The 15,583-nt window shown below is 45.1% G+C and overlaps 1 protein-coding gene across 4 annotated transcripts in view; it reads left to right on the top strand.

The window, feature by feature from the left end:
- Positions 1 to 15,583, top strand: part of NNT (nicotinamide nucleotide transhydrogenase) — a 404,867-nt gene that overhangs the window by 163,734 nt on the left and 225,550 nt on the right. For all 4 annotated transcript variants that reach the window (XM_029577710.1, XM_029577726.1, XM_029577728.1 and 1 more), the window contains exon 12: positions 4,280 to 4,390. In XM_029577710.1, coding sequence (XP_029433570.1) covers positions 4,280 to 4,390 — 111 coding nt within the window. The remainder of the gene's footprint in view (positions 1 to 4,279; positions 4,391 to 15,583) is intronic.

Below are 15,583 nucleotides of genomic sequence, written 5' to 3'. Positions count from 1 at the left end.
AACAGGACCAGCCAGTTTTTACTTCTCTTAAATGCAGGTAAGCCCTGAAGTGGAGGGAACTGGTGGCCCCTTCTACAACAGCAAAGCTTTTTGCCAGCAGGAATGTCCATCATATTTGAATTTTCCCATGGTCAGTCTTCCGGCTCCTCTGCTACAGACATACCTCAATGGGGGGCTCTGGGCCCTTTGTTGTTGTCCCCTGTGGAAGAGATGTACTAGGTTTTCTCATTGACAGTTGTCTTTTTCCTTTCAGGGGCAGTTCTTTCCAGTCTTTGAGCTGATTATGCCAGTTTTCTGGTCTATGAAGAAACCTGCTGGGGAGGGGCTTTCAGGAGGCCCTTGTCCTGGATTCTCCTCCAGCCTTTCTCCATGTGAATGCTTAGTGCCCAAATGTGTTAACTTGGCTGGGGGTCCTGAGACCTTTTTCTGCGGGTTTTTCCTTTGGGCTTAGTGTGTGAGGAAGCAGAGGCAGTTAGACTCCTGGATGGTTTGGATATTGGGGAGTTGCCCTCCATGGGAGGAGACTTTTGTTTCAGAAAGGGGAGCAGTTTCTTTTATGTCCCAAGTTTCTCCCCTCCCGCCCCCCCCCCCCACTCTGCCGGTTGAATTCAGAGGTAAAGGAGGCTCTTGAGGGAGGCTGTGTCCTTGCAGAGGTAAAGAAACCGCCTAAGGCCTTCCCTTGCAAAGGGGCCGATGTAATAAGGTGCGCCGAAGCTGGAGTGGGTTTGTACGCGCATGTGCGCGTGCTTGTACGTGCGTTTTCTTGTGCAAAGCCCTATATGGAGATGTAATAAGTATTTTGTGTGTGTGGAAAAAAGCGAGTACAGACGCGCTTACGGACCCGTGGTTTTTCCTGTGCGAATGCATGATAACAGCAGGCAAAGGAGGTGATTAGCTAATCATAGGCTATGCAGGGAGCTGCGCTAATGCTAGTACGGGTTTTTTAATGCTGATTTTTTACCGCCATGGTCAAGGCATGAGTTAAGTGTCAGCGCCGACTCGGGGGGGGACGACCCTATGTCAGCGTCCAAGTGTTCTGAAAACCACCTTGCTGAGTGCCTATCTCGGTGTCTGAGTGGCCAGCTTAGCTAGGCTCTTTTCTGGGCGTTGGAATGGCCAGCTTAGGTAGGTGCTTCCCTAAGGCGTTTTTCTTGACATCTGAGCGGTCAGATTTGCAACCAGCTGAGCGCCTAGTTCAGTGCCCGAGCAACCAGATACATGGCCAGAAGAGTGCACGATCGGGAGCCCAGAAAAGCGCCTAGCTAATCTTGCTGCTCAGGCAGATTTGCAAGCAACTAAGAGTTTAGTTCAGTGCCCAAACAGCAAGTTAAGCTAGGCACCTTTCTGGGCGCCTGATTGTGCAGATTTTTCTGCCACGAACAGAAGAGCATGAGCGACCTGATAAGCGCCTGGCTGAACGCCTATCTCGACTTCAGAATGGCCAGCTTAGCAAAGTGCTTTTCACGGCATCTGAGGTAGACGCTTCCCTGGGCAGACAGATACACGGCCAGAAGAGCGGCAAGATTGTTGTGAATTATCACTAATGAAAATATTTGCCCTGTTTTCTGCAGCACAGTTATTGGGAATATTTAAAAGTACTTTCTAGGGTCATACTTTCACTTAACAGGGAGACCCGTTCGCTTGCTCACTCGCTTTTATACGTGGATTATCGGTGCGGGTTTTGAGCACGGATGCAGCCGCTTATTACATAGGCCCTGTACCATGCTTAGGTATGCGCGTTTTTCCATACGTGCGCGGATTTCTGTGCGTAAATCATTTGCATAATTTTTTTTTTTTTTTTACATCCTGCGGAAGTGGCAGCTTCGACCGCACATGGTGATCAAAACTCTTGCACATAACGAGCGCTTGTTTTGCCGCGGGTCTTATTACATCGGCTCCATAGAGCGGTTAAGTGAGTGGTATTGTTGGAATGGGAGCCCCTTGTTTGGGGGCCTTGGTGGAGGCAAGGCTTTGATCAAGTTGTACTTTTTCAACAGAGGACGGGGAGAATCTATTTCAGATCCCTTGTGTTAATATCCTGTTATGGTCTGTGACCTGAAAGTCGACTATTCTGGTGGATGGAGGGCTTGGCTCTTGAGGAACAGCAAGATTGACTGTCTCCTGAAGCAAAGCTTTTCCACTGTGGTTTTTGGTCCATTCAGTCCCCCAACTGTAGTGTGTATGTGCATTGTCCCTTATTGCACTGGGTACAACATCTCCTGGAGAATCCAGAGGTGGTATGGCTTGAATTTGGGGCCCCCTATTGGGCAGACAAAATGTATGACTTTATTAGGATTTCTTCTAGGTCAGTGGTGTCTGTTATGTTGTGGAAACTGCTACTGCTTTATAATTGGGTGACAGGTTCTTCATTTAAAGCCCATCTCAGCAAGATACCTTCAATGGGAAGTTATTGTTTGGAGAAGATGTGTAAAAATAAGTTAAAGATCTGGTAGAATTTAAGTCTCAGAGAATAAGCTTCAATCAGCATCCCAGCCTAATACAGGTCACAGTTAATTCATGGATGCTAGAAGATAGAGGCCAGGAAGGTAGTAGTCTTTGTCCCTGGCAGGCAGGTATGAAGAATATTCTGCCCTTTTGTGGAGCAAGGAAGTTATGGAGTATCCATGCTGGGACTTCTAGAGATACCCGTTCAAGCCTATGAGAGAAAGCGGGTCCCCTTCAAAGTGAACCCACATCATATTGGACTGGTAGGTCCATGACATTTTTGTATTAATGACTCTTGATCATTGAGGGTATTGTCATATATCACCTGTCATTGTATTATACCTATTAGTGTACTTTCCATATATCTGGACTGGTCTAGCAGTTGATAAAGAAGGAAAACTTTAGCAGTATTTTCCTTTCCTTGAATCTTGCTAGATCAGTTCATGACCCTTTTGGGAAGTCAGTAGCTGCATTTTTGCTTGTCAATGGATGAGAGCTCCCAGAGTGTCATAGAAGGTGCTCAGTTTTTCTCTATGGAGAGAACCCATGAATTCTCTGTATCTCCACTTTGTGGCTTTCTTTCTCCCTTTTTATGTCCTGTTGGAATTCTTAGAGGGGGATTGCAGCTAGAGAGTCTAACCCATTTTTCAATCTTTCATAGTTTTTTGTAGTTTGGTCATTGGGGGTTTCTCCACTCCATTGCTTTTCCAAAAGGATATTGGCAAATTCCCAAGCTGCATGTCACTGAAAAGATTACAGTTCTCTATATCTATCTGCTGACAGGATAACATGAACCCTGGTCTAGTAGGGTTCAAGAAAAGGAAATTTAAATTTAAATTTCTTCACATACTACACATCTAATCAATACGAATATTTACACTTGTAACATATAACGTATCCTAATAATTACCAATGAATTGCTGTCCCTATAGCATTAAAAATGGACAGCCAGGTCAAAATGTCAGAAATAATTCACTTTTTTCATTCACATCATCTCAGTCTAATCTTTATACTGCAAGTCAACATTGAGACTGCAGCTTACTCTGCTTACATAGCAGAGACTGTGCATGCAGAACAGTTAGGCAATTTTCTAAGCCATTTATGCTCATAAAAAAGTGTTGTACCTGTGTAAATTGGCCATCAAAAATTGCCCTTTCTCAGTATGGCTGAAATTAATTTTAAAGTAGAGGGATCCTCAGTTTCTGGAATGATCTGACAGTTATTTTCAAGTTTATTTTTCATGAAGAAAGATTATCTAATAATAATCAGAAACTCTTTTATTCTATCAGTTGTAAGATTGCATTAGGGAGCTGGAAAGATTCTGCAATGTTTAATATTACCTTTTGATGGAATACAGTTTGTATTATATACAAGTATGAAGCAGTGCTGCAGAATGGTGTAACCATGTGCAGGAATTTCTGTGTTTTGAAATCCCATGTATGAATTTATCCATGATTCCCAGTGAACTTTTCAGAATTATTTGTGTTCATGTGTTTGTTTAATGTGGTTGCCTCCCAGATAGAGCTTTTGTTTTTATCTGCATCATGAGCAACTTAAAAAGAAAAAAGATAGATATATCTATTCCAGAAGCTTTTATTGTTGGGTGTAGTAAAATGCTTTCTCACATTTATTTTGCATGCTAGGCCTGCAGCAGATACACACTGTGCTACAATCATGTACCTATTTTAACCAACCTTCTAATCCATTTGGTTTTTGTTGACTCTTTATTTGCTAGTAGGAATGCAGAAGAACTTTATGCTATCTGTAATCTCTTTTTTTTTTTTTGTTTTGGATTGACTGCCAGCTTACTGCTATTTTTTTTTTTTTTTAATAGGTCTAACTGCAGTTGGTGGGCTGGCACTGATGGGAGGAAATGTCTTGCCCACTAATACTCCTGAAACTCTAGCAGTGCTCGCCGCTTTTGTATCCTCTGTCAACATAGCAGGTATTTTTTATTTATTTGTGTTTTTTTATACCGGCATTCACGGGAGTTTGTATCATGTCGGTTTACATAAAACAAGGGGTGATCAATACATTATAATGTACATAACTAAAACATAAGAGTATTCATTACAGGAGTATAACAAGTGCACGGAAGAAAAAGTTACAATAAAACAGGGGTTATTCTAACTGGGATTAGAGTTAAAGGAAAGATAAACAGTTTAACAAGAAGTAAAACATTGTAGTGATTGATTGGTAGTATGAAATGTATGATGTATGTTTGTATGATTGGTATGATTGGTATGTTTGTATGATTGGTAGTATGAAAGGTATGAAATGTATTTTAGTTTCAGCCTTAAGTTGAGCATTAACAAAGTGCTTCAGCTAGTCCTGTCTGTCTCTTATGTCCGAGAAATCACTTGTAGCACCTTCTTAGTTACTATTAAATGCTTTGTGATGTTTGATTTGTTCTTCCTACTGGGGGAAAAATGCTTTTGGCAGTCCACATGGGGCTAATTCACCAAAATAAACTTTAGTCTCTGGAAGGCACATAGTGAAAATTCCCAAATTGCAACAGTCCTGAAAGCAAATAGTCAGGAGATATTCCTCATGGCCTTTAAAAAAAAAAAAAAAAAAAAAAAAGAAATCATCAGCATGCACAAATTAAAGAACCACCATAGACACCCTCTTCTGTGTCCAGTGACATGACCATAAAAAAACTATTCCCACAAATACATATGTCATATTATTTATTGGATTTTATGTACTGCTTGTAAAGCAAGTTGCCCAGGCAGTTTACATATATTTTTATCAAGCAGCCCTTAGATCTGAACAAATTTACTGCAAGACTTCTTAAACCTCCTAGGAACATTACAGCCACTTGGGTTGTCAGGATATCCACAACGAATATGCATGAAATAATTGTGCATATACCTAGTCTCCCGTGTTTTCACATTTGCTATGCATATTTGTTGCGGATATGCTGAAAATCTGACTGGCTGTGGTGTGCCCAGGACAGGTTTGTAAATCCCTAGTTTACAGCATACATAGGCAGGCAGAACTCTGGACCCGAGTGCTAAGGTAGTCTTCTAATTCCCTTCATTTCCTGTTGGAGTGATTTGGAAACTTATTAAAGCTGATTTATAATTTGAAAAGAACAGAAAATTTAGTTGAAATAAAAAAAAAATAAAAATTTGAATTTATGGTGTTGAATAACATTCTTCAAAATTTTAAATAACTTTGCTCTAATTTCAGTGCCTGGCTAAACTTTTCCATGCAAAAGTTGCTTTTAAAGGGTCAGTTCGACTTCTGTCAGTATGGATCACAGTGTATGCCCTTATAAAAACCACTTTGATCTCCCTTAACATTTGCATTATCCCAAACAAAATTTATACCATCTCTTTGAATATCCTAGGTCTAAATTTCATAGGACTCCCACTTTAATGCACAGGTCTTAGAGCCGAAGTTCACATGTAATTTGTACATATAGACCTCAGCCATAATTTTCAAAGCAGACTTGCAAGTGCATATACTTTCAAATTTAGAAAGTAAGCATATAATTGTTTTCTGTACCCTACTCATCCCCATGGAATGCCTCTCTTAAATGTGCTTAAACGTTCATGTGAAATTGCTTCCGCAAATACTTTTACATATACAACCTCGGGTAATTTTCAAAAAGCCTATATATGCATGTAAAACGGTGTTTTACATGCATATATGCTCTTAAAAATTCACTCCTTAATTTGCATCTTTACTGTCTCCTCACTCATTCAGTTACATAGTCACATTTTATACACTTTCTACATTCTTTCAATTCCATTTTCCACCTCTTAGTTGCTCAAAATATGTATGGTTTTATTGTGTATTATAAACTACTTTGGTGCTGAAAGCAGCATAGAAATGATTTGAAATAAATATCTGTGGAACTATGTATCAATTGGGAATCAGGCACAGAGGTAATTTTCAAATTCATTTCCATGGGCAAAACTTAAATATTTCCTGCTCGATATGTGGGTAAACTTGCATGCTTACTTGCCTGATTGTGTGTGAGTTTACCCAGACTGAATGGAGGCATTCACAGTGAAGGGGTAGGGGGGGTTGGGCTCATGTGCATACTTTTGGATTTTCAAAAGTATGTGCATCTATTTTCCTGAAAAATTTCTGTGCACATTTCAGCAGGTTTAATTGTGTGGGTAAAATTAGTGGGATAATTTTCAAAGCAGCCTTATGCTAAGGAGTATTGATACTCTACTTTACAGTTATAATAATACACAAGACTGTTTACAAGACAGGAAGTGTGCTTTAAGTGATAGATGACAGAGAAAATTCTGAGAATAACTCAAATTATTATTATTATGCAAATGCCTTGTACTAAATATTGTGGAGTGGTCTGCTTCAGACAACACATTTATTTGTAACTAGATACCCAATAAGTCATTCAATCAATGAATTTTTTCCCTTTGGCCATAGTTCCAAAATCAGAGATGCTGGTATCCTTCTGATTTTTTCTTTGTGAGAGAGAGATTGTGTGTGTGTGTTCTTGATGCCTTCTATCACTGACAGATATATATATAGAGGACCTTCTGTAACCATGGGCCAGATTCATTAAGGCTTTTCTCTCATTTTCTGTCTATGGGAAAAACTCTTAGTGAATATTTGATGTGGTGTGTCACACTCTGGTCATCAGGCATGAAGGTGGAAAATATCCATGTAGTGTAGCCGGTGTTCTTTTTTTTTCTTCAAAATAAGTGAGAAAAAGAATGGTAGAGGGTACTCACTTTATTCTAGATTGGTAAGAAATTATTTCATGAAAAAACAAGAGCTATTTTCCAAAAAAACAAGCCTCAAAAAAGCCCCAAACACAAGATATTAAAACTACTTTTATTAGAAGCTATTTATACACAGAAAACACTTAAAAATACTTTTGTGAGTGTAATGGAGGAAATACAGTAGCTTGCAATAGTATTTAACCCCCTAAAAGTGTCCAGATTTTTGTGGATTACATAATGTTACATAGATTGTTGCAGACAGTATACGCTAAACGTACATTTTTAAACTCACAATTCATTATTCAGTAATGGCTTCTATCTAGCCACCCTCCCATGCAGGCCAGTTATATGGCTGACTGGTGCACCACCACTCCAGTCTCAGCCACTGAACGCTGTAGCTCCTTCAAAGTGAAAACCCCCCCAACAATCCACAAGAGCCCCACACACTCATTCTCCCCCCCCCCCCACCACCACCTGTCTGGCTCCCACACACTCATTCCTCTCTCCCCCCCCCCCCCCTGCACATGTCTGGGCCCCAAACATTCATGTACCTCTTCTTTTTGATTGTTGCCAGTTAAAGGTACTTCACTCCCTTCAGCGTTCAAGCCTGCCGTGCTGCATACAACCTTCCAGGATCACCAGACACTCAGGCCGGTTCAATACCTTACTTGATTGTAGCTAGGTAGAGAGAACATTGTATAAATCTACTCTTCTTTTACCTTTCATCACTCCAAATGACAGTAAATCTTCACTGATGGTAACCGTGTTGCACGTACTTATGATTGTGCATGTAAAATTGCCACCCAAAACCCTACCCCACCCCCAAAATCTCACCCCGCGTTCATAATGCCCCTTCTTATAGTGGTATAAAAAGTTAAATTATAAGTAAGTCCCTCTTTCTCTCTCTCTCCCTATCTCCTCCCCTCCCCTCTCCCCCTTTCCCCTTCCGAACTGATATTTGCAATAAAAACTGTTTTGGCAGGTAACGCACAGCTAGCATAGAAATGACGGCAGAAAAAGACCAGTTGGCCTATCCAGTCTGCCCAGCTAGCTCCCACACTTATTTTCCCATACTTTATCTTTTTCACCAACCACCAAGTTCAGGGCCCTTGTTGGTAACTGTTTGATTCAAATTTCCTGCCATCCCGTGTCATTGATGCAGAGAGTAATGTTGGAGTTGCATCAAAGGTGAGCATAAGGCTTAATGGTTAAGGGTAGTAACCGCTGCATCAAGCAAGTTACCCGGATGCTTGTTTACCCAGACTGCAGAGATCAGTGCCTTGTTGGATGTTGTCTGAATGTAAATCCTCTTTTCCACATTTATCCCTGCCGTTGAAGCAGAGAGCAATGCTGTATATGCATTCAAAGTGATGTATCAGGCTGAATTGGTTTAGGGTAGTAGCCGCTGTAATAAGCAAGCTACCCCCACGCTTTTTCCTAGCATGTAGCAGATGGAATCAGGACCAATGGGTATAGTGTACTCCTGCTAGCAGTTGTCAGATTGAAATCTGATCCATCTCCGTCAGCCCCTAGTACATATACCCCTGCAGGAAGTGCAGCACTTCAGTATTTTCCGTCTCCATCTGCACGTTCTCACAGCGTTAGAACCAAATTCAAAGAAGAAAACCAAATTTTAAAGAAGAAACCTACCTGAAGACGAGCCCCGCTCTCCTACGGTGATACCCTCTGGTCCCTCCCCCAGTTGAGATTCCCGAGGTGATTTCCGTGGTCCCTCAGAGGTAAGCCTTGGTTCGGCGGCCGAATCGCGGCGAGGACCTAGCCCCCGATCCTCGGGCGTGGCTGAGAGGCAGCGAGTTTACCCTCGAGCATGGAGGTGAAGGTATTTGCCGTCTCCCCCCGCAGCCGGAGAACGCCTGGAACGAAACTGGGAAGCGCCGAAGACAAGGTAAGGTAGAAATCTTCTACTTTAATCCGGTCTCCGAGGATCAAGGAAGAGCACAGGTCACCAGCCGGGACCAGTGCCACCGGGTTGATCTGCCCCTACCAGGGCCACGTGGAGACCCTCCGAGGGGGTCGCCATATTACCCGCGTGCTCACCGTCGCCATCTTGGCCCTATTTGCCTCGCCGTTCGGCCCGAGCGCACAAAACTGAGCTAGGCGCACAAAGCACTTGTGTGCATAGACTTACACGCACATAAAACCTTGTGCGCATAAGTTGCACGCACAGAGCTGGGTGCATATCTACGGCTGGATGCACAGCTGTGCGCACAACTCGCACGCTCCTCTTAAGCGCACCGGAGCGCATAAGAGTTTTCGTGCAGACAGCCATGGCACCACCAGAAACAGGGATAAAGGCTCAAGGCCTCTGCCCAGCATGCCACATCAGAGCCGCACAAAGTGAGGAGGCCGAAGCCCTGTGCACGCAGTGTGAGGAGGCCCTGGGAGATCCAGTTCAGGGCCAGTCCCACCCAGGGCCGAGTACTAGCTCCTCAGGGAGTACCCCGGACCTAACAGATCCCAGTGGGACCTCCCCACAGATGGGGACCCCCAGGGAACCAGCGCCCCTCAGCTTGGATCCAGCGTCTATCTCATGGGTGAAGTTCTTCAAGGGGACTCACGCCTTTGTTCAAATGCAAACTGAACCTCCAGCTGGTCAGCCACATGCTCCGCAGAAGAACCCTCAGGCCCCAGGCCCTTCAAGACCCAGGCACAGGCTTCCACTACCCAGAAGCCCCACCTATGGGGATACGGACATCTCTGAAGAGGAAGCTGAGCCCCTAGAAGAGGGGGAGCTCCCCCCGGGGACAGAGCCTCACCGAACCATGAGGTGCTTCTTCACAAAGGATGAGCTCCTGGACCTGGTCACCCAATGTCTGACAGAGCTCGCTATCCCGGGCCCAGGTACTTCGGGGTAACCTAAACCGAACCCCCTGCTGGAGGGTCTTCATCAGACCTCTTGCCATTTCCCTCTGTTACAAGCAGCACAACAGCTGATTGACCTGGAATGGAATGCCCCGGAGTCCACATTCAAAGGGGGATGAGCTTTGGCAGCCATGTACCCCCTGGTCCCGGCGACCAAAGATCTTCTTGCATGCCCAAGAGTTGATGCCATGGTCTGCGCGGTCTCTAAGCACACCACTATCCCAGTAGAGGGGAGGAGCAGCGCTCAAGGATGCGCATGACCGGCAGCTGGAATCCATCCTCAAACAGTCATTTGATGTAGCCGCTATGTCTCTACAAATTGCGGCCTGCTGCACAGTGTTGACACGTGCCTGCTTATCCCAAACCAGGAACAACACCCCAGGAGAAGAAATGGAACCAGCAGTATCATTCCTCGTGGACGCTGCCTCCGACCTAGTGTGTACAGCGGCCAGAGGAGTGTCATCTGCGGTGGCGGCCAGAAGGCAACTCTGGCTCCGAAGCTGGTCGGCCGACGCATCTTCCAAAATGCGCCTCACAAGGATGCCCTTCAAAGGATCCCTCCTGTTTGGCAGCGAACTAAAGAAATTAGCTGACAAATGTGGTGAGTCCCCAGTGCTGCGCCTGCCGGTAGATAAAACTAAGAGAAACCAGCGACTCTTCCCCAGGTCCTTCAGGGGCAGTAGTTCACAATGCTTCAATCCTTACAGGAGCAACTATCAAGCGCCCTGCCCTATGAGCAGGAACCAGTCCTTTCGGAACAAGCACAACAAGAGGGGTACCAGCTCGGGTACAGGCCCCAGCCGCACCCCACAATGAGATTCAGCCAACTCGTCCAAGGGAAGAAGCTATAGGGGGCAGACTAGCCCTATTCTACCGCAGATGGGTCGAGATAACTTCGGACAAGTGGGTCCTAGCCATCATTCGGGAGGGGTACTATCTGGATTTTCTATGTATCCCTCCGGACAAGTTCGTGGAGTCCCCGTGCCACGATCTCTTCAAGAGGGTGGCAGTGGAAGCTACACTGTCCAGACTACTGGCCCTCGCGGCTGTAACACCAGTACCTCCACAAGAAATAAGTACTGGACATTATTCCATCTATTTTATCATCCCCAAGAAAGAGGGAACATTCAGGCCCATCCTGAGCCTCAAGTCTGTCAACCGCCACCTGAGGATTCCCCGCTTCCGCATGGAAACCCTGCGATCTGTAATAAGGGCGATACAACCGGGAGAGTTTCTCACATCCCTGGATCTTTCGGAGGCCTACCTACACATCCCAATTCATCAGGAACACCAGCGCTACCTACGCTTCAAAGTCCTGAACCATCACTACCAGTTCCGGGCACTACCTTTCGGGTTAGCCACAGCACCCCGGACGTTCACCAAGGTAATAGTAGTGGATGCGGCAACACTGAGGAAGGAAGGAAGGAAGGAAGGGCAAAGTCACCGGAGGAAAGCCACCAAGCAACCAGCAGAGTCATAACTCTACTGGAGAGCCTAGGTTGGGTGGTCAACACAAACAAAAGTTTCCTACAACCCTCACAGTCGCTGGAATACCTAGGAGTCCAATTCGACACCAAAGAAGACCAGGTCACCCTGACTCCCACAAGGAGATTAAAACTGTGGAACTGGTTGCATGATTTGCTGAACGATCCTCGTCCCACAGCATGGGATTACCTGCAAGTCCTCGGACTGATGGCATCCACACTGGAAATTGTGCCATGGGCGCAAGCACACATGAGGCCCCTACAGCACTCACTTCTATCACGGTGGAGCCCACGGTCCCAGAACTGCACCATAGAGCTATCACTCCCAGGCAGAGTCCAGAACCAGCTACGGTGGTGGCTGCAGGCCAACCACATGAGCCGAAGGTTCAAGACTATCCTCTCCAACCTGGACTCTACTCACCACAGATGCCAGACTACGAGGATGGGGAGCACACTGTGAGGAGTTAACCGCCCAAGGGCAGTGGAGCGCAGAAGAGGCGGGATGGAACATCAATCGCCTAGAAGCGCGGGCAGTCAGATTAGCCTGTCTGTGGTTTGCTCATAGACTTCGAGACAAAGCGGTCAGAGTAATGTCAGACAACGCCACAACAGTGGCCTACATCAACCGACAGGGGGGAACCAGAAGCCAACAAGTGTCCCTAGAAATAGACCCCTTGATGGCGTGGGCAGAAGCAAATCTCCAGGAGATCTCCGCCATCCACATCGCCGGGAAAGACAACATCACGGCGGACTTCCTCAGCAGGGAAAGTCTAGACCCAGGAGAATGGAGGCTGGTGACCATAGCATTCCAATTGATAGTAAACCATTGGGGAACACCAACCTTGGACCTCCTGGCAAACCGGTCCAATGCCTAAGTGCCCAGCTTCTTCAGCCGCAGGCGGGAACCCCAGTCCCAGGGAATCAATACCTTGGTATGGACCTGGCCACAGGAGACTCTGTTATACGCCTTCCTGCCGTGGCCCCTATTGGGCACAGTCATCCACAAGATAGAACACCACAGGGGACCAGTACTTCTAGTGGCCCAGAACTGGCCAAGAAGACCGTGGTACACAGACATGCGAAGACTGCTGACAGGGAGCCCCCTCCCGCTACCTCCACACAGAGACCTGCTCCAACAGGGACCGATCCTCCACGAGGATTCAGCTCGATTCTCTTTTATGGTCTGGCCATTGAGAGGGCCCGATTGAGAGAGCGGATACTCGGGGGCTGTAATCGACACCCTCCTCCGAGCACGCAGGTTCTCCACATCGTTAACGTACATAAGGATTTGGAGAGTATTTGAAGCGAAGACCACAACATCAAGCCACACTCATTTAAAGTTCCCGTGATCCTGGCATTCTTACAGAACGGACTACAGAAGGGACTGTCCCTCAACTCCATCAAGGTACAGGTGGCCGCATTGTCATACTACAGCTCCAAGAGTGAGGGCGACAGCATAGCCTCTCACCCGGACGTGTCATGCTTCCTGAAAGAAGTCAAACACATTCGTCCACCACTAAAGTGGCCGTTACCTCTGTGGAATCTCAATCTCGTTTTGGATTTCCTAGCGGGAACCGCCTTCAGACCCCTCAGAGTACTGTCCCTCGGCCTGTTAATTTTAAAGATGGTGTTCTTGCTGGCAGTTTGTTCAGCCCGCCGCATCTCGGAACTACAAGCACTATCCTGCTGTGAGCCATTCCTCAGGTTCACCCCGGGAGCCATCCAACTACGCACGGTTCCCTCCTTCCTCACCAAAGTGGTCTCACACTTCCACCTTAACCAGACCATCTCGCTACCAACGACGGATTGCTTGAAGAATTCGGAAGAAGCCCGTGGTCTGCGCCACCTCAACATCGGCAGACTCCTATCCAGATACCTGGAATTGTCGGAACCCGTACGAAAAACGGACCACCTTTTCGTCCTTCACAGTGGAAAGAGACAAGGGGAAGCGGCCTCATGGGCAACCATTGCCCGCTGGATCAAGGAAGTCATCAAGATGTCCTACGTAGAAGCTGGGAAACCACCACCTCTACAGGTCAAGGCCCATTCTACCAGAGCCCAGGCAGTATCCTGGGCAGAAACTGGAATGCTGTCGCCTGCCGAGATCTGCAGGGTGGCAACATGGTCTTCCATCCACACTTTCTCCAGATTCTACCGACTGGATGTTCAGGCTCGGGAGGACACGGCATTTGCAAGGACAATTCTCAGTGGGTCATGGGCAGCCTCCCACCCGATTCGGGAGTAGCTTTTATACATCCCATTGGTCCTGAGTCCATCTGCTACACGCTAGGAAATGGAGAAATTACTTACCTGATAATTTTGTTTTCCTTAGTGTAGACAGATGGACTCAGCATCCCACCCTTGGCTGCCGTTATGCATGGTCTTTCAAATGATTCAAGGGTAAGCCACGTTTTTTCATTTACCTAGGGCACACACCCTGCAGGGTGTCGACGCTTTCCGGTTGAGTACACTGGCGGTCTCCAGCTATAGTCAATCAACCAGTTCAAGTTAATCAAGTTCATCAAGTTTTAACGTTTAACTAAGTTATGAAGTTATTCAAGTTAATCAAATTATGAAGTTAATCAGTCAGTCACACATATATCCACAATGCTTTTCGAGGAGAATACTGAAGAGCTGCACTTCCTGCAGGGGTATATGTTCAAGGGGCTGACGTCAGATTGAAATCTGATCCGTCTCCAACTGCTAGCAGGAGTACACTATACCCATTGGTCCTGAGTCCATCTGTCTACACTAGGGAAAACGAAATTATCAGGTAAGTAATTTCTCCAATTTGTTTACCCAGACTGTGAAGTTCAGTCCTTGTTAGTTGTTGTCTGAATGCAAATTCATGCTGGCTGTGTCCCAGTAAAACATGACTGTCTATATGTTCTGTGATTTTGTTCAGTTTCCATGATTTTTTCTGGCACTGAAGTCAGGCTCACTGGTTTATAGTTTCCTGGATCACCACTTGGAGCCCCCCCCCTTTTTTTTTAAACTTTTTATTTAAACAGACGGTTACAAAATAGTCCACATACAAAATAGCCCACATAGAAAATAGTCCACATACAAAATATAAAACAGCACTCTCTCCCCTTAACATTAAGTCTAGTGTTAAAACCCTCAGAATTTCACATTGACAGGGATACATATACATTCTCATTAGATCATTCTTTTCAGTAACCCCATTAATTATGTACTTTATCCCAATAATCCTAATAGCATTTCCAAATCTTATCATACTTCTCATCTTTATTTCTTAGCTTATATGTAAGTTTTTCTATTAAGGCAATTTCTTAAATCTGTTTGTGCCACATAGCCAAAGTTGGGGTTTGCTTCCAGAGCAATGCTACAGTAAATCAACTTGGAAATGCCAAGACGCTGATTAAAATCCGTTGTTGCCTTACATGTTATTCAACCACAACATGTAGAGAAAATTGCCCTATAAGCCCCTGAGGAAGGAGAACTTCTGAAACACGGGTTGTGTCAGGCATATAAAAGCTAAATAGCAACACCGGCAGAACATTTTCAGATAACAGATAAGTGTCTTTGGTGCTTTTAAATGTTTTCATTAAGTTGATTTAATATAAAGGCAAGGTAAACACAGAAATACAGAGGACCTATGATTATACAGTGGATGTAATATATCACATAAAGAGGAATCTCAAAGTGAGGTGTCTGTAGTAGGACTTCCTTTGAATTTGACCACTATTAGTGAAACATAAAGATTTGCTATCCCATAGGTATGAGGTCTTATCCGATCAGTTAATTTAAGTTCATGGTGTTTCCTATATGTATGGTTGCATAAATTATCTGTTGTAAATATACCATACAATAGTCAGTTTTGGATACCCACAGTAAATCTTCCAGTATGTATCAACTGATTTGCTAACATTTGCTTGTGAGTCACCAGTAAACAATCCCTCCTGCCCACAACCCCTCCAACAGAGAGGGGAAGAACCTGAAGAAAAGAGTGGGTACCTAGAAGTAAGATGCAACAATGTAATTATCAGCAAGTCGAGGTTTTGATAGCCTGCTTCCAGATACCTTTCCAGTCCTCGTACC

Source organism: Rhinatrema bivittatum, chromosome 1 (assembly GCF_901001135.1).
Source record: "Rhinatrema bivittatum chromosome 1, aRhiBiv1.1, whole genome shotgun sequence".
In the NCBI taxonomy this organism is placed as follows: Eukaryota; Metazoa; Chordata; class Amphibia; order Gymnophiona; family Rhinatrematidae; genus Rhinatrema; species Rhinatrema bivittatum.
The sequence above is the reverse complement of the archived record's forward strand: the minus strand, read 5'-3'. Positions and strand labels throughout refer to the sequence as shown.